Here is a 21004-nt window from a genome sequence, read left to right as displayed (position 1 = left end):
GAACCTCCAACCACTATACTCTCCGATTAAATTCCAGGCTGCTAGGTGTGCTCTGAGGCTCCGAGAAACGGACGCCTGGAAGTCTCTGGTCACGCAAGTCCTTCACACGGCGCCAGGTTGTGACTTCTTAAAGAGGAGTACTCACATTGGTGACTATGTTCCCTCTAATAGAGACTTTAATGACATCCTGGACTGGTGGCTCCTTACCTCTGCTCGGAAGGCACTGGTGCAGGCGTTTACTGTAGGGGACTAGAAATGTATATCTCATATTAACTTAACGACCTTTGCAGCGTTTTTCAAGCAGAAATCCTTGCAATGACGAAAGCGGCTTAAATAGTCAAAACACGTACTGTCGATAGTATAGGACTGGTAACTATATGTGTCGATAGTCAGGCGGCCCTCGAGGCTTTTAAGTCGTGCACTATTAAATCAAAAACGGTTTGTGATTGCAAGGCTTCTCTACATTCTATACGATGGATAGTTAATTTATGTTGGGTTCCAGGAAATAATAACATAGAAGGGAATGAGATTGCCGACAAGCTTGTTCGAGGGGGTTCACAGTCGTCCAACCTTCCGATTGAGAGATCAGGGACGTACGCAGGCGGGCCAAGGCCTGGATAAAATATTAAAAATCGCTTTAATTTTGTTTGTTTTTTCTTATATGTGCAAAAGTGTTCGAATTGGTTTGTTTTTCATATTATTCATATTCTTTTTTCTGATCTAGTTCCTTTCTCTGATCTCGTTCCTTTTACTGATCTCGTTCCTTTTAATGATTTCGTTCCTTTATTCCCATATTCTTTATTCTTTCTTGTTCGTTTTCAAATGCTGTCACATTGTCGACAATATATAAACATAAGCCCATAAAGAACAAAGGAACTGTATGGAGTAAAGGAACTATATGGAGCAAAGGAACTACATTAACGAACTAGTTCCTTTTTAAAAAAGGGACGAGAAAGATCGATCCGCTACGTGAACTAGATTGTCCAACTCTAGCATATAGACTATGAAACTAAGATGTTGACAATTTGTGGAAGAGGTACATAAGGTACCCATATTCGGAATGGATAGATTTTCAATTTGCAGAGTTTTTAACAAATCCAATACTCCGTTCGCATTATATGGATCCGTAGAACCCATATTCGGAATGGATCGATTTTCAATTTGCAGAGTTTTTAACAAATCCAATACTCCGTTCGCATTATAAGATATTTATACATTTTCAAAACATGGACACTTATGGTGGATGCACCAGAAGGATATGATAATAATTCTCATCTTCAAACACGATATAGCTTTAGTAAAAATTTTAGGTTATTCAAAGTTTGGATAAAACAGATAATCCTTTCGTGGGATATTATACATTTATTTCTTAGCAAATTTTTGACCATTTGTAAGGGAGGTACTAGAAGAAGTCTGATATTCTGATGATATAATACTAGAAGGTATTGTCTGATATTCTGGAAGATGATTTAGGTATGAAAGATATAATACGATGTGCAAATTTTGGATTTCATCTGCGACTCCATTCGAGAGTTATCATGCGCGCCATCCAGCCAAACAAGACAAACAATTCTGCTTTAGGCCTGTGTGTAAAAAATTGAGTTTATGTGTAAAAAAGTTTTCTATGATTTTTGTGATAATGAATATTTTATTGAAAAAACTTTCTGGTATGAGCCAACATCCGTAAAACTAGTGTTAAATCAATACACAAATGCCATTCTGCAACCTATGCTAAATTTCACTTCATTCGGGAAAAAATCTGTACATCGATTTAAGGGAACCCTCCCCCATTCGATTTTTAATTTTAAAGATTTTTAATGTGACTTTTACTTTTTAATGTAACTTTGCAGAAATATATTTGGTGATAAAAAGGAAAAGAAAAATAATTTATAAAATTGTTTTGTTATTGTTATGTTGTTGTTTTATGGGATTAAAGAAAAGTTCTTATTTTTTATGGTGGACATGATTACTCCTCACTGGAACATTGGAATCCGAAAATTCCAACGGTGTTAGAAAGGGTAAATGTCTGGCTCTCGTGTATACTTGAATTATTTTCTTCGCTCAAAAATCAACAAAATGGCGGACCTTTGAATAAATATTTTTGGAAAATCGCCTTTTTTACCACAAACCAAGTAAAAAAATAACGAAGATCTTAACCGATTGGATTTATCCTAGTTCATACAATAGCTATACACTCACAGAGAAACGTCCCAAAATTTGGAATCGATCGGATTATTAGAGTTATCGTGTCCGCCATTCGCAAAATCGCTGTTTGGAGAAATCTGCGTTTAAAGTTTGAGAAGCCCTCTTGCCGTCAATTGATGCTGACACAATAAATCGGCTATATCTTCAATATCCTATCCTTCAATATCCTGTCGACAGCAAATGCCTAGCGTCATTAATATATTCAGTTTTATTAAAAAATAAATAACAATTTACATAAAAACCAACGAAAATTTATATGGAATTTATAAATAAATCTGAACCGATTTCAACAAAACTTAACACACAACAATTCAATACCCTATACGAAATTTCATCTCAATCGGACTAATAATTGGAGTTTGATGCACCATTAATCTAAAATCGCACATAAATATATGTGGGAACTATATCTATTATATCCGACGAAATTTCACACACATAATTACAGACTCAATACGATATAGTATTCCAAATTTTGTCTTACTCGGATGAATATTTGGAGTTAGTGCACTATTTACATAATATAACCAGTGGGCGGAGCAGTATAGTCGGACGGAGCCGACCATACGATACCCTACACAACTACCACGGAACTCAAATTTTATGCGGATGTATATTCCGAGCCTGGACAATATTTCGAGATATTTGCACCCTCTTGCCCGATTAGAGGTAAACAGCACCTCTTCCTCACACTGACATATTTTACGAATATTACGAGTATTCAGTACAGCTATTGTCCACATTCCCTTCACCGTTGGTTGTGTTGTGATGTTCGGCTTTCATTTGTGGTCTATAGATCGACTCGAAAATAACACAAAAAATTAAGTTTTCGGTCCACTTCATTCCATAATTAATATCTGATCATCACCGAAAATTATAGGCGTTGTCCTTGACCATAACTGGAACCTCATGGAACATTTCAAAGCAATCAGCGCTATAGTTCCGCTCTCTAGAGTGATAATGTGTTACTAAAAATATACGAATACGGAGATACCTGTAAATATGTAGGTGTAACTCCCACATCCGAGCACATACAACAATATAATTGGTATTAATTTAAAGGTCAACCACTCCTCTTGGATATAATATAAACTTCTCGGGTCTATATCCTTCAGGGTAAATATATACACTATAGAATACAAATTTTGTCATTTTTCACACAAAAGTCAGGGTCCATTTGACCCTTTATGAAAACATGCATGCTTATTCTTTGGCATGATCCCCTTCTCCACGGATAATTTTACGATGTTCGTGCCATTATTGCGGCCTCTGGAGCGACCAGAAAAACCGACAAAAATTTAGTATTTGGTCCATTTCATCCCCTAAATATTAACCGATCTTTCCCAAAAACAATAGGGGTCTTCATTGGCCAGAACCCATCCTATATGCAAAATTTCGTGAAAATTGGTCCATGACTGTGGCCTGTATCGTGTTTACAAATTATAATGGACAGACGGACAGACAGACGGACGACGGACACACATGTCTAGATCGACTCAGCTAGTCGAGATATGACGATCGGTATACTTAAAGGAGGGTCTAGGACCAATATTTCGCGGCGTTACAAACTTTTGGGGCTGCACAAAGCTATAATACCCTGACAACATAGTTGTGTAGGGTATAAAAATTATGACTATACCAAGAACTTTGATACTTAAATTTAATATTTTTCAAAAATTGGACAACATTTGAAAATTTTAGTACTTTATGGCACAAAAACTGAATTTCATAGTATGGTGTTTTCGTGCGTTTTTTAAAGTAAAAGTATGGTAAATCACGCAAAATTGGGCGGTTTTAGGACATAAATAACGCATCAGCCCTAAATACTCATTTTCTATTGCATGTAAGTACGTTTTTATTGTACCAAGCAAAATACTACGAAATTTTGTAATATTTTTAGTTAATCGATCGAGTAAGTGTTGAATATTGAATTTGGTGTGTACGGATGAAACAGAGAATATTGGCATGCGGATCAATTATTTTTAGTTATTTGACTTTAAAATCAACAAATGCACTACTAGTCGATTCTGACATTAGGGGCACTTTTGCTGTATTAATATCTCGTAGGGCTTTCGAAGAATCCGCGTTCAGTCACTAGCAAATATTTCACATTTGATTTTGTTGCGGTATGTAATCGAAAGTTTTAATTTTAATTTCTTTCTGTTTCACAATTACTATATGTTTCACAATTAATACATTCTCATATAAGTGAATTTACACTTTTGCACAATTTTTTTTTTTTTTTGATGTAAATTCAACCTGCTGTAGCTCACTCAAAGAGGTTGTGATGTTATAGTAATGAAACACATCAAACCCAGGTTGAGTGAGGCAATGCAAGAGAAACAACTCGTCGATTGTTTTTTTTTTTTTTTCATTCTTTTGTTTGAGTCACTACAATTTTCACTTGATTTCGATTGCATAATTAAACACTTCCATCGATCACTTTTCACATGCAAGCAATGGCTGTTGTTTCTTTGTTTGTTTTTTAATTACCATTTCATTTCTGTTTTTAATTTAGAACTGAATCACATTAGTCGAAGTTGCAAACACGCAAACCTGATAAATTAACCAAAATGTAATTACAATTACTACATACAAAAACAACAACAATAAAAATAACATCTAGACCACAAATAAACAAACAATCGGAACCAAAAATTTGGTGTGGAAACAGAGGCAAAAAAGAAAAAAAACTTCTACATTGAGATAATCGATAAGTGATTTGTCATGGCTTAAGATTATACACCCGTCTGCACACACGTGTATGGAACCAACCACATCACACCGAAAAACACAAAACAGCAGCAACAACAATTATACTGTAATGTTACCAATGAACCACAACAATGGAACACTTCTTGGTCGGAAAGCCAGTAGAGGTAACTAAAAGTCATTGTTGTTAAGTGATAATGGTCAAATTGTATAGCCTTACTGAAAAAAAAAACAACAACAAAATGATTCGAACTTACCTTTGTCTGTAATCAGATTCTATGGCATTTTGGTGCTGGTGTGCTTTTGTTGGTCTGTCCCACTGACGACTATCCATTGGTCATGTAATGCCAAAGAGAACAAAAAATCAATATGAAACAATACTCTTTTTTTGGGAGTGGGGGAATGGATGGTGGTTATTTACTGTTCACATCTGGTGTCTGGTTTGATACTTACATTGCAGGTAGGGGTGGTAATGTTGATGGGTGTCTCTATGTTGATGTTGCGGTGTTTGGTACTTTTAGACAATTTCACAAAGTTAATTTGATTGATTTTTCGTCCATAGTCGTCCATGCACTACTTACTAATTTGAAGACAACAACAATGTCTCCTCAACACCACTGAACTTGCTGTTACGTTACATTTGTCGTTCCATCTGATTGAAACTTGAACTTAAACGAAGGATATATACAGAGACATGATCTTAGGCAGGATGACTTAGAAATCATGTTGTTATGATAATTGTTTGTCGCTACGGGCTCAAAGTATAATAGCCACAGAGCTAACCAAAAATTGGTAATCAAGCTATTCTTCGGCACCAGAGAAGCCAAGGTCCTCAAAAGTCATCTTGATTTATACGCCTAACCTAAATGGCCAACCATCGGAACAAAATAAAAATTTATTTGCTTTTTGGGCCAAGTTTGCCTCGACATGTCCAAAATGGTAACACTGAGTTCAACTTCTGTCATCGAAGTGGAGCTTGTATTAACAAGACGTGTACCATTGACTATAGTCGTATAAATTTCCACCGAACAACCATAGGCGATTTACACCTAGTGATCTGTTCGCTACTGGCGAATTGTTCGCACTTACCGTTTCCTTTGCTCTTTATCGACTTCTTTCGATTAGTTTGCTCCTGCCTATATATTCGCGTCTGTCGATTTGTTCCCTCCTGACGACGTGTCCGCTCGTTCTACCCCACACACAACTTTCCAGAAGGTGTTCGAATTAACGGATTCGACTACGGCGAGCCGCAACCAATCGCATCAGACGATAGTAAAAACGTCCCATTATCAACTGATAGCCATTGAAAAAATGTCCCTTTTCCAACTGATAACGATTAAACATGTCTGCAGTCAGCCAATCTCCAAATCACGAATCATATCTATACACATGACCCAAGAACGCCTTCCTTCGTAAAATTTACATGAGGACAATGTCCATAAATCTATCAAAAACCTGATCTACAAAATTGTATTGATAACGTCGACCTATATTGAACTTATGTTATTTACACTCTGAAAACCGTCGATACAAAGTTGTAGTATTACACTCTGAAAACCGTAGATACAAAGTTACAATTATCAGTCAGTAGATTTTTTTATAAGCATGCTAACAGTAGTAGCAATATGTTGTAAAAAATTAAAAGTTCTACTTTAAATACTGCGTGGCAATATGCCCAAATACAATTTGAGTAGGTTAAATGTGGGAAGGCAAGCAAATAACCCATTAACATATGCCCACTAGTCGCCGTCAGATGGTGTTTATGTGGATGCAGTTTGTGTCTTTACTGTGACCGTTGACATACATAGGATATATCAGTCCGGTATTTAGTATAGTCCCCATATGACAATATCGCCCCATTTTAAATATTATGATGGTTTTTGTCGCATATTTGAAAACCCCAAGAGCAAAAACATATTTGTACATAATTTTCTTGATATGCCTATGCTTTGATATAATCGTCATATAATGGTCCCGCAACATGTTAGGCATTTTCATGATCATGGGTGTACATATTTTATAACCGAAGTTTTGCTTGTAATTTGATATCTATTTTCGTTTATGTTTTGAAACGACCGACTGTTCAGTAGGGTAAATGTGAAGCAAAAAACCCATAAAAATATTACTACTGCTTGCCGCCAGATGTAGGTTTGTTATCTATTTGTGGCTTGTGTCTTTACTATCCACCATAGGGTGACACAGATATATCGCAATTTGTGAGGAGATCTTTGAAATTTGGCATTGATTTTTAAGATATATCGGTCTACTTTTTTTGTATAGTCCAACTATTTTTGGAATTTCGGAGGGCCAAAAAACTTTTTTGCCAGAAATGATCTACGTATAAGGGTCCCGCAGCATAATTGTGAAATAAAATCATCCTGGAAGACAATTTAAAATGTAGGTCTATGTTGATTTTTGAATGCCCACTTCATGGCGGATGATATATTTTTTTGTACATGTTTATTCAGAAATTGTTGACAACATTTCTTGGAAATTAAACAATTTTCGCGCTTTTTATTCCCCTTAAATCGATAATAATATTCATTTGTGCAGATGAACACACTGATATGTAACATACATTTTTCGTATGCATGTACACCTAGGGTCAAAGACACATTACACCCATACACGAAAATATTGACAAACACAATTACAATTTCATTAAAACATTTCAGGCAACATTTAAAATGGACATCAACAAAAACATTGCATAGCTCTTAACATATCAATACACCTCCCAGTGAGTGTATGTGTGTGACTACAACATGTAATTGATATTTTTTAACACTTTTGCAATTCTGATCCTCCTCATCCACACCCTCCTCCCCTATTCCTTCTGCCTATGTGTTTGTGTTACAATTCAACAACACACTGTTGCAGTGTTGAAAGCTGTTATCGATGAGTGTAATCCTAGCTGGATTGCTGTGCAGGAGCAGGAGCATTTGTTCAATACAAACACAGAAAGGTGTTCCATGAACAATGTTAATTGAAGCTGGCATAAAATCATTCGTTAATGCAGACGAAAAGCAGAAGCAACAGCAGTAACAACGACAACGACATGTGTGTGACACACACAAGCGTTCCTGTCACATTATTGCTGACCGTGGTATGGGATGGAATGGTGCCTGGACACAAGCATGAACTGGGATAATGAAAAGCCAGGTGGTGTATACAAATACATGGTGTCGAACATGAGTAGCAGCTTTTAATTGAACTTTGACATCATGGTGGAGAGATTGTGACATCACAAGTGTTGTATTTAACGCCAGCCATTACCATCAATACAAATGAACGTTTGGAGTTATGCTTTCATAGGACAGATAGGTAGACAGAATTGGCTGCAATAATGACATAAAAACATGACAACAGCAACAACACCAATATGAAAAAAATATGCAAAGAATCAATCACATGACAAATGATTGGCATAATTAAGCGCATCAGTTATAAAAACATGGATGACAACAAATACAATAAAAAATAAACTAAAGAAAATAAACAGATAATTATTTTACAACGTTGAATATGGAGAAGGGTAAATATTGAGCGAGTTTTATAAAACAGAATAATTAAAAAAGCTAAAGAATTGAGCTTATTTGATATACAATTTTGTCATGAACGCAATGATATTCTTATTATACCTATAGTTGGATAGCCCGGGTGAAGGGTAGACCATGGATTCACAAAGGATTCCTATACATGGAATGCTGTGCATCTGTTTTATAACCTACACAACTAATTTGTGAAGGTATACGAATTTGTAATGCCGCTGAATATTGATCGTAGACCCACCTATTATCCCTATCAGCGTTTTTGTCGAATATATTCGACATTTAAAATTACTCTCTTCCTTTGAAATTTTTCGGTTATCCTATGTACCGTTACAATTTGTTTTTGCTGAAAGACAGACAAAACTATCCGAGGATTAAAATAAGAATTGCTTTTTTTTCTAAACTCTGTGCCTTCATATGATTTTAAGTACAACATTTTAGATTTTTATTCCGACAAAATTTTTGTTTGACACTGAAAGGGTTATATCGATCGTCATATTTTGCTATGTGTGTTCGCCCGTCTGTTTCTTACTGTCATGTAATTAAGGTATAGGTCGCAGATATAAACCAATTATCACGTAACCTTGCATATATATCCGGCTCTGGCCAAAGACGGACCTGTATTGTTTTTGGTAAGGATCACTTAATATTTTTAACACTTATGATCTAGGAGACAACAGAGGGAATCTAGCCAACAAATGGGTATGTTTGTTTCGATGGAAGCCTACCAATATTAAGCTGGACAAATGGACAGGACTTTTGGTGAAACGGGCAAAAAATTATACCAGTAAGGAAAGTAGTAAAGTCTGACGGGGCCGACTATATGATACCCTTCACCACTATGGGTATATTAAACAGGACTATTAACATGAAATTGGATGAAATAAAATATGTGATATTTATCTAAATGTGAATCTACCTAGATCTATCCATAAAGTATGTAAATCGACTTCAAACAAATATAAATAAGTCTGTCTGTACTTCTAGAAAACGCAACTATGTAATTCTATGCTCAATTTTGTGCAAAATTTGATCTCAATCTGACTACATGAGGAGTTTTATGTCCAATTTACTTGAAATCGGGCGAAAAAATATATGGAAGCTCTATCCAAATATTAAGCGAATTCAAACAAACATGTCACAGGTTAGGTTATAGTAATTTCAGAACGTTTTGTTCCTAACAGCCTATTGGTTCCTTGGTGCGTCAATTACTTAAAATCAATATATAATAAAAGGGAGCTATATCTAAATCTGGACCGATTTTCACGAAACACGGCAGATATCACTCTAGGCTATATTCAGTACGTTATGCCAAATTTCGTGCAAATCGAAGGATATATAGGGACTTTGTTGCACCATTTATATGAAATCGGACGAAACTATATATGGGAGCTATATCTAAATCTTGGCCGATTTTCACGAAACTTGGCAGACATCACTCTAGGCTCAATTCAGTACGTTATGCCAAATTTCGTGTAACTCGAAATATATATAGGGACTTTGGGGCACCATTTACATGAAATCGGACGAAACTATATATGGGAGCTATATCTAAACCTGGACCGATTTTCTCGAAACTTGGCAGACATCATTTTTGACCTAAATGATTAGCCTGTACCAAATTTCATGCAAATCGAAAGATATGTAGGGACCGTTTACATTAAATCGGTTAAATATATATATGGGAACTATATCTAAATCTGAACCGATTTTTTCCAATTTCAATAGGGTTTGTCCTTGGGCCGAATAAGTGACCTATGCCAAATTTCATCCAATTCGGATCATAAATGCGACCTGTACTTTGTTTACAATTTAACATGCACAGACAGACAGACGGACGGACGGACGGACATGCATAAATCGACTTAGAAAGTGATTCTATGCATATTCTCAAAAGTAACCATGTGTCTATCTCGTTTCCTTTTGCCTGTTACAAACATATGCACAAAGACATAATACCCTGTACCACAGTGTGGTGAAGGGTATAATTATGACGTATATGCATACTGTAGTGTATGAAAGAGGTTTGGTTGAGCTTTAATCTGACTTCAAGACTTTAAAAAAGGCCCACGGAAAAACACATCGACACATTTCACATATTTGTCGACTATAAAGCCGCATTCGACAGCCCTATTTGTTCAGAGGTGTTTAAAGCGATGTTTGCGTTGGGCATTCCTGCAAAATTAGCACGTCTATGCAGGATAACTGCCACAAGGTCAGCAGTTGAAGTCGGAAAGGACCTCTCAGAGCCCATTAAAATCGAAGGAGGATTCAGAGAAGGTGACACATTTTGTCGTGTGGCCTTTGTAACATCCTGCCGGAAAAGGTCGTACGAGACGCAAAGGACCACTTCTCGCCAGACCAAACTCACACTCTACAAGACGCTGACACTGTCTATGCTGTTATATCGATCTGAAGCATGTGTACTGGCGCAATAAAAAAAATTATCCGAAAGGGCCGATCTGCCTTGATAGTGAATATCGCCGTCGAATAAATCATGAGTTGTATCATCTATTCTCTGACGTCGACATAGTCAGATATATCGAGGTGCAGCGTTGTGTGAGAATGGATGAGGATGCCCCAGCTCAAAATCCATATAAAAACGATGATGGTTCTCGTAGAAGGGGAAGGCCACGAATCCGATGTAAAGGCCAAGTGGAAGATACCATCTCAGAATATGGTCTTTCAAATTGGAAGAGCTGCTCATAAGACCGACGCGCCTGGAATTTTTTTTTAAGTTCGGATTATGGAACAAATGGTCTGTCACAATCCAGCTAAGTAGAGCAAGTAAGGATGAGGGTACAGTACGAATGAATAAAAAATAAACTTGGTCAGTAGTGAAAAAACGGACGGAATCGTTATATAGACGAAGTACCAAACTCGTGGGTCTATACTAATATAAGAAAGTTTTTATCCAAAATTTCACTAAAGTCCTCGAAAGTTCGTGGAACGGTTAATATTCGACTAATATTCCCAAATTTTGGTATGATATATTCGTTTGAAAAACATGTCCAAAAATACTGATAATTGGAAGGTATATGCAATATCTAAAACTAGACATGTACCGACCACATTTTTCCATGAAAGTTTCTTGGGCGCAAGGAACTGTAAAAGCTAAAAATAATGAAAACGTTTTTTCAGAAGTTTTAAACTGATTTTAAAAATTAAAATACCCTCCATAAAAAATACACTCCGAAAATGTTTGATATTGGCCAACTTTTATACACCTTCCGATGTTAGTTACTTTAAAGTTTTCTACCACAATTTAAAATCCAATTGCGTACAATGATGCAGTTTGTTTTATTAATAAATAATAATCACCTAACTATGAAATTTCGCCAATATATTTTCATAATTTATTGATTATTCCAAAAATTTAGTCAACTGAATCCGGGAGAAATAAAATTCTTTCCTCTGTAGAACATAATTTCATCCAAAAACTGCCTCTGTCTGTCTACCTCTTGGAATTCTTATGCCTGTCATTCCAGACATTCTATGAATTATTGTTGACATTGACAAAAAGCTAAACAGAAATAATAAGAATAATAAGCTTGATTGATATAAGCTTACTCATGCGCACATAATTACATGTACGTATATCAAGAACTTGTTTTATTTCTTAGGCATTGTTTGTGAGTGATGTCAATAACTAAGTCATATCAACAACATATTCAACATAAAATCCCACAACAACAAATCATAATTCCACAAAAAATCATACACCCATTTTTTGTGTATAAAAGTAAACACATTTCCACCAATCCACATCAGTTCATTACGCTCCATTGCAAAGAACAATCTTCAGCAAAAAATCTATTCAAAATGAAAGTAAATATCTTAGCAGCTTAAGGATGAAAACCCAAAGGATTATTATCATCTAAATAATGGGGATATAAGAATTAATATATATATATTTTTCTATTTTTTATTACCATCTAGTTCCTTATCTGCTTCGCTCTCTTCGTTGCTGCTGCTAGCGCTCATGTTGTGGCTCCCGTAACCACCTATGCTGCTGCTCCAGCTTATACCACTTATGCTGCTGCCGCTCCAGCATACACCACCTATGCTGCCGCACCTGCTTATACCACCTATGCTGCTGCAGCTCCAGTTTATACCCGCTCCTTGTACTCAGCTCCTGCTGCCTATACCACCTACTCGGCCCCAGCTGTTGTTTCAACTCATTCTGCTGCTGTTGTTGCTCCAGCTGCCCCCGCTGTCTACACCACTTTGTTGAAGAAGAAGTAAATTCTTTGAAATTGGAATGCGTCGATTAATTAGGAACATAATGAAAGTGATCGCAAATTTGCTTTTGGCCTAACGATTTTCGGAATAACGAATAAACAAAAATGAACTAAGCAACCTATTTATATGAGTTATTATTTTAATTGGGGGAATTTCTGGAAGTGGGTCCATTATGAAATTCAAACTCCCAGAGGAATAGAACACCTGTAATTCAAATTGCACTACGGTGGATAATATTTATACTTTATTTATTTGTTAATGATTATTTCTATTATTTTTGAGTAAATTGGTTCTCTAAGGTTAAAATATTTCATTAAAATTTGTAACAAAGTTTCAAGGAATCTTACGATCGTATCTAATATCAGAACATATCAGTATGTGGTATTAGTAGTACATAAATATGACTTCCTGAGACATTATTGATCCTATTACATTTCTTTGGAATATTTTTCACTTAGGGTATATACGAATTTATTTTGGTGTCCACTTAAAAAAATTGTAGAAAAAATTTTTTAAATTAACATTAAAATGGAGGATAGGTTCCGTATAAGTGAACAAAGGCTTTTGTGTAAAAAATATGAAATTATGTCCAGTTATCATAAAATTAATTTTCCGAGGAAGTTACATGATATTTTATGCCCTCCACAATAGGGTGGAATGTATATTAAATTTGTCATTCCGTTTGCAATGACTCGATATAATCACCGGAGACCCCATACCGTTTATATATTTTTGATCAGAATAAAACTCAATGTCATTTTGTGAATGTGTGTTGAAATCACGACACAGACCTTAATATTTATACCCTACAGAACTATGTTGTCAGGGTATTATAGCTTTGTGCAGCCCCAAAAGTTTGTAACGCCGCGAAATAATGGTCCTAGGCCAGGGACGTACGCAGGGGGGCGGACCTGGGGGCCGGGCCCCCCCGAAATGAATTTTTTCACAGTAAATTTATGTTTGCAACAGCGATTTTTTTCATTTTGTACTATCGGACAACAACGCCTATAATCTTCGATGATGATCAGATAATAATTTTGGAATGAAGTGGACCGAAAACTTAATTTTTTGTGTTATTTTCGAGTCGATCTATAGACCACAAGTGAAAGCGGAACATCACAACACAACCCACGGGAAGGGAATCTGGACAATAGCTGTACTGAATACTCGTAATATTCGGAAAGTATGTGAGTGTGAGGAAGAGGTGCTGTTTACCTCTAATCGGGCAAGAGGGTGCAAATATCACAAAATATTGTCCAAGCTCGGAATATACATCCGCAAAAAATTTGAGTTCCGTGGTAGTTGTGTAGGGTATCGTATGGTCGGCCCCGTCCGATTATACTGCTCCGCTCACTGGTTTAGATTGAGCTTTGATATTTTGCACTGACATTGTTATTACTCCTATTATTGTTGGTATTGGTATATCGGTCCACTTTTCGGTATAGCCTCCAAATAAGGGTAACTCCAAATATACGGTATTATCATATTTACACGTTTTTGAACCGAATTCTATTTACGTTTGGTTCCCATTGGGTATTAAATCGTACTAGCGAAAATAATCAATATTGGTCCACTTTTCAAGGTAGCCACCATATACGGTACCCCCTCATTATTTGGTATTTTGGGGGTTTTCAACAGAATCTGCTGTTATTTGATATTTTGCATTCACTTAGACTGCCAGATCTGCCTACAAAAAATTATCAATATTGGTTTAGGTTTTATGGGGAAGTCCCTATATGACGGTACCCCCCCAATTATCGACATTTTGTTGGTTTTGGGCACACGTTTCTACCTAATTGGTTGTAATTTGTTATTTTGGGTCGTGGTATAGTAGTAAATATTCATACTTAAATGTATCAATATTAGTCCACCTTTTAGGAAAGCTACTACCCAAAAAGGAATATATTGAGGAGCTTGAGCACGTGTTTTGAACCAATTTATGAGTAATTAAATATTTTGGATTCTCTTTGACTAAATAATGTCCCTACGAAAAATTATCAAAATTATCATATCTTCCTACTAAACATGATTAATATTGATTCACATTTTAGGAAGTCTCCCATATAACGCTACATCCAAAACTCTCGTGCTTCAAAGAAATCAACTGTAATTTTATATTTTGGATTTTCGATGTGTAGAAAATCTCCCTTGCAATAATGTTTATACCCTTCACCACACTGTGGTACAGGGTATTATGTCTTTGTGCATATGTTTGTAACAGGCAAAAGGAAACGAGATAGACACATGGTTCCTTTTGAGAATATGCATAGAATCACTTTCTGAGTCGATTTACGCATGTCCGTCTGTCCGTCCGTCCGTCCGTCCGTCTGTCCGTCTGTCCGTCTGTCCGTCCATGTATTTTTGTGAACAAAGTACAGGTCGCATTTATGATCCGATTTGGATGAAACTTGGCATAGGTCACTTATTTGGCCCAAGGACGAACCCTATTGAAATTGGGAAAAATCGGTTCAGATTTAGATATAGCTCCCATATATATTTTCGTCCGATTTAATGTAAACGGTCCCTATATATCTTTCGATTTGCACGAAATTTAGTACAGCCTAATCATTTAGGTCTAGAATGATGCCTGCCAAATTTCGTGAAAATCGGTTCAGATTTAGATATAGCTCCCATATATAGTTTCGTCCGATTTCATGTAAATGGTGCCCCAAAGTCCCTATATATGCTTCGATTTGCACAAAATATGGCATAACGTACTGAATTAAGCCTAGAGTGATGTCTGCCAAGTTTCAAGAAAATCGGTCCAGATTTAGATATAGCTCCCATATATAGTTTCGTCCGATTTCATGTAAATGGTGCCCCAAAGTCCCTATATATGCTTCGATTTGCACAAAATATGGCATAACGTACTGAATTAAGCCTAGAGTGATGTCTGCCAAGTTTCAAGAAAATCGGTCCAGATTTAGATATAGCTCCCATATATAGTTTCGTCCGATTTCATGTAAATGGTGCCCCAAAGTCCCTATATATCTTTCGATTTGCACGAAATTTGGCATAACGTACTGAATTGAGCCTAGAATGATGCCTGCCAAGTTTCGTGAAAATCGGTCCAGATTTAGATATAGCTCCCATATATAGTTTCGTCCGATTTCATGTAAATGGTGCACCTAAGTCCCTATATATCTTTCGATTTGCACGAAATTTGGCAAAACGTACTGAATTAAGCCTAGAGTGATGTCTGCCAAGTTTCAAGAAAATCGGTCCAGATTTAGATATAGCTCCCATGTATAGTTTTGACCGATTTCATGTAAATGTTGCCCCAAAGTCCCTATATATCTTTCGATTTGCACGAAATTCGGCATAACGTACTGAATTGAGCCTAGAATGATGCCTGCCAAGTTTCGTGAAAATCGGTCCAGATTTAGATATAGCTCCCATATATAGTTTCGTCCGATTTCATGTAAATGGTGCCCCAAAGTCCCTATATATCCTTCGATTTGCACGAAATTTGGCATAACGTACTGAATTGAGCCTAGAGTGATGTCTGCCTTATAGATTGATTTTAAGTAATTTACGCACCAAGGAACCAATAGGAACAAAACGTTCTAAAATTAGTATAAGTGTGTAAGTAGTATAAGTGTGAGAAGTGTGTTTGAAATCGCTTAATATTTGGATAGAGCTTCCATATATATTTTCGCCCGATTTCAAGTAAATTGGGCATCAAACTCCTCATGTTAGTCAGATTGACATCAAATTTTGCACAACGTACAAAACTGAGCATAGAACTACGTAGTTGCATTTTCTAAAAGTACAGGCATAGCCAAACGGATGACCTATTTATATTTGTTTGAAGTCGATTTACATACTTTATGGACAGATCTAGGTAGATTCACATTTAGATAAATATAACATATTATATTTCATCCAATTTCATGTTAATAGTCCTGTTTAATATACCCATAGTGGTGAAGGGTATCATATAGTCGGCCCCGTCCGACTTTACTACTTTCCTTACTGGTTTTCAACCGAATTAACTCTAATTTGATTTATACAATTTTTATAGGTTGTCAAATCTTCCTACCAACAATTATTTACGGTTTGGTGTAGCTCCCATAGAAAGGTAGCGCCCAAATTTCGGTATTTTTAAGACTTTAGCCGCATTATACAACCGATGGGGCTGTATTTTGGTATAAAGGGTTCTGGAAGGATGTCCTAGCTTTTTGATATAACCCTACAGAAAATTTCTCTTCTTTTTCGGTAAGAAAGTGTTTACCAAATTTTCTCATGGATGTATAAATAATTTGACATATCAGGTTCCTGCGGAATAAAAAATAAATTTAATTTGGAACATTATTTTTTCGGATCATGAAGTACCTACTATTACATAACACCATAACACAGTCCCCATATAAATATCCCGATCGACTTAAGGAATTTTGAATGCACTCCACGTGGTGGGGGATGTGAAATGTTTGGCCCAGCCAATTATCGGAGAATAAGACACCTCAAAAACAAGGTTTTTCAACGCTTAAACTCCATATTCTGACGACTAAAATGGTATTTGTCGATCTTTAAGCAGAAAGAAATATATATATTATATCTGAGAATTCGAGTGATTGTGCTACTGAATGGGTTCCGAACACAAACATTAAAAAGGGGTATTTTCGTTATGTAGACATTAAGGGGCGTAATTTGTAATTCAAATTTTATACCCTACACAATTATGTTGTAGCTTTGTGCAGTGCCAAGAGTTTGTAACGCCGCAAAATATTAGTCCTAGAACCACTTTTAAGTATAACGATCGTCATATCTCAACTAGCTGAATCGATCTAGACATGTGTGTCAGCCCGTCCGTCTGTCCATTATAACTTGTAAACACAATACAAGTTACAGTTATCGACCAATCGTCCTGAAATTTTGCATGAAGAACAGGTTCTGGTCAAAGAAGATCCGTACTACTTTTGTTAATGATCCGTTAATATTTAGGGGATGAAATGGATCAAAAACTTTATTTTTGTCTGTTTTTCTGGTCGCTCTAGAGGCCACAATTATGACCCGAACATGGCGAATTTTTACTCCAGGACTGTTTTGATGAAGATCTGTCAGCATTCGGCCAGTCAAATGGACCCAGACTTTTGTGTTTATTTTTATTTCATGTCGTAAATATTCACCTCGGGAAAACAAGATTTGTAAGATATGCCAGGGTGAGAAAGTGAAGTTGTTGACCTATAATTGATCACCCTATTGTTTTTGGTAATGATCGATTAATATTTAGGGAATGAAATGGACAAAAACTTTATTTTTGTCTGCTTTTCTGGTAGCTCTAGAGGCCACCGTTGTGATCTGAACGGTTTATACAGAGAGAGGGGTTTGACCATAGAATAAGCATGAGGTTTTATTGAAGATCGGTCAATGTTTAGCGAGTGAATTAGACCCAGACTTTTGTGTGAACAATGAAAAAATGCATTCTACGGCGTATATAATTATTCCTCAAGAACATAGACCCACTCCAAGTGGTTGACATTTAAATTGATATCAATTATATTGTACTCGTATGTGGGAGTTATACGTAAACATTTACCGAGATCTATCTATTCTTATTTCCACACTAGGGGGCATATATTTCGGGCTGATCGATTTGAAATTTTACACGAAGTTATGGTCAAGGCCTATAACTTTTGGAGATAATCAGATGGTATAAATAGACCAAAAAATAGTTTTTGCCGAACATCAGAACACATCACATGGGGAAGGGAATCTGGCCAACTAATGAGAATGGATGTTTGGTCGGTCAATATTCAGCGGGTCATTTCAACTAAGACGTAAATGTTCATACCGGAAAAAATATGCCAGGATAAGAAAGAGTAGCTGCTGATTTCTAATTGGACAAGAGGGTGAACATACCGCGAAATATTGCCCAGGCACGTAATATAGATCAGCAGAAAATTTGTGTTCCGTGGTAGTTGTATAGGGTATAATAATGCCGGCCCCCTCTGACTATATTGTTCCGCCCACTGGTTTTCATATAATTTTGTTGAAATTCCATTTATTTTGCAAAACATCAAAAATAAAATACGTTTCCTTATAGCAACCATATGAAGGATCTTGGATACGTCTTCAATCGAATTGCCTGTAATATGCATTTTTGGGTTGTTATGTAATAGGAAAGATTAATACAAAAATTTATCGACATTGGTACAATCATTTGCGTATACCCATATAAGGACACAACCTATATTTCGGTATTTTTTTCAGTTTGAGGTCGTTTTTCAGCCAAATTGGTTGACATTTTTGAAGTCTCATAGAAAGATAGAACATTTTTGATATTTTAAGAATTTGAAGCATGTTTTTAAGCTATTTTCTATGGCGCAGCCCTCATATATATTGCCGATCGATTTTTCATATGTTCAATGTCCACCTCATGGCGAAGGGGATAAAAATGTCGGCTCGCGTGAATCTAACAAAGTTTCTACTTCTTTAAATTTACAAAAGGATGCTACAAAAAAAGTCGATTGATATCGACCATAGGATTGCGATTTAAATTTTACATCGTGGTATTATTAAATTAGTCTCTTAAGCTAAACAACTACAGCTAATAAACAATACATATACCTACCTATTTTATGGACAGGTTCATTTACGAGTATTTGTGCTTTTTAAGGGAGACGGAACTTCAGGCATATACAACATAACAATTTGTGATGCGTGTGCCGATTTAGTACTATCTTATTCTTATTGCCAACTTAAGTCCAAATCATGCTTAAAATCTGTTTAAACAATTATATTTGTCATCATTCCTCATACGGATTGTGATGGGAATTATCAACAACAAGCTTACACATGTAGATATCATAAGAAAAATAAGAACTTGTTTAGAGTTTGTGACGTCAGTAAAAACTCTGTAAAGCACAATAACAAAAACTCACATAGGCCAAAAAACAAAAAATTCAACTCCATTTGTATAAAAGCACCCACAATTGTGGTAATTGACATCAGTTCATTACGCTCCATTGCAAAGAACAATCTTCAAAACACCACTCAAAATGAAAGTAAGTACCGGAAAAGGATCTGCTTTTCTACTCTCATATGGATTATTATTAATTCCTTGCATACATTTTTCTATTTGCAGTTCCTTATCTGCTTCGCTCTCTTCATTGCTGCTGCCAGCGCTCATGTTGTGGCTCCCGTGACCACCTATGCTGCTGCTGCTCCAGCTTATACCACTTACGCCGCCGCAGCTCCTGCTTACACTACATATGCTGCTGCCCATCCTGCCTATACCACTTATGCTGCTGCTGCTCCAGTTTATACACGCTCCTTGTATTCTGCTCCCGCTGCATATACTACCTATTCGGCACCTGCTGTAGTTTCAGCACCCGCTGCTGCTGTTGTTGCCGCCCCAGCTGTCCCCGCTGTCTACACCACTTTGTTGAAGAAGAAGTGAATTCTTTGAAATTGGAACGATTTAATGAAAATGATCCCATAACAATGGTGTCCAAATTGGCCACTATGACCAAATATTGTTAGAAAAGAAAAATAATAAAAAAAATCTTAAACTATTTATATTTATATTTGTTTTTTTTTCTAATGAAATTCTAACATAGATTGGAACAAGCAAAATTACAAATATTAATTATAAGTTCATCGGTTCCTCTTTTCAACGTTTTATCCATGTAATATCGATGGATATTGTATATGGCAAAACGACGTTTGCAGCGCCAACTTGTATCGAATAAAACAAATAAAAACGTACACATTCAAAATAATTTTAAATCGATGTGTCCTTCATAGAAAATGGTAAATAGCTGCCAGGGGAAAAATACTTAACTATTAAACCTTCTGATTTGAAATTGGCTAGACCATTCCGAAAGTGACGGTTGACTGCTTTTTTTAAATTGTCAAAATACCGGATTTTGGACTGTTAAATGTATGTTTAAAATTATCATAATATCAGTTACTGGGGGTACCGATATAAGGGGGCTAATGGTGATAATTTTTGGTAGGGAGACTTTCTGCATATCGAAATTCCAAAACGAAATAAATTCAAGCAATTTGGTCGAAAAATGGTCTCAAACTGCCCAAAAATACCGAAATATGGGAGGTAACATATTGAATATACTCTAAATATATTGAATATACTCCGTTTGAGATAAAAAATTTGCACAACGTAGAGAATTAGGTCCTGATTGATGTATGCGAAGTTTTGTTGAAATCGGTTCAGATTTAAATATAGCTCCCATACATATTTTCATCCGGTGGTGCACGAAACTTACTAGGTAGTTCCGATTCAGACAACATTTTGCAGAGTGTATCTAATTTGGTTATGGTTGATG

General features: G+C 36.1%; 1 protein-coding gene across 1 annotated transcript; it reads left to right on the top strand.

Moving 5' to 3' along the window:
* Positions 1-12290: 12290 nt before the first annotated feature.
* Positions 12291-20170, top strand: LOC133327163 (cuticle protein LPCP-23-like). The gene is made up of 5 exons (XM_061535730.1): positions 12291-12296; positions 12408-12709; positions 13362-13369; positions 19668-19720; positions 19801-20170. The coding sequence occupies exons 1-5, from the start codon at positions 12291-12293 to the stop codon at positions 20113-20115; spliced, it is 684 nt and encodes a 227-aa protein (XP_061391714.1). The 3' UTR covers positions 20116-20170.
* The last annotated feature ends 834 nt before the right edge of the window (positions 20171-21004 follow it).

The sequence above is a fragment of the Musca vetustissima genome, unplaced genomic scaffold (genome assembly GCF_032173495.1).
Source record: "Musca vetustissima isolate MV318-11 ecotype Yass unplaced genomic scaffold, APGP_CSIRO_Mvet_v1 utg68265, whole genome shotgun sequence".
Classification (NCBI taxonomy): Eukaryota; Metazoa; Arthropoda; class Insecta; order Diptera; family Muscidae; genus Musca; species Musca vetustissima.
The sequence above is the reverse complement of the archived record's forward strand: the minus strand, read 5'-3'. Positions and strand labels throughout refer to the sequence as shown.

What these genes read in the sequence shown, in the direction of transcription:
- LOC133327163 (XM_061535730.1), top strand. An exon ending in AAACACCACTCAAAATGAAA is followed by an intron (nt 19,721 to 19,800) that starts GTAAGTACCGGA and finishes TTCTATTTGCAG; the next exon opens with TTCCTTATCTGCTTCGCTCT.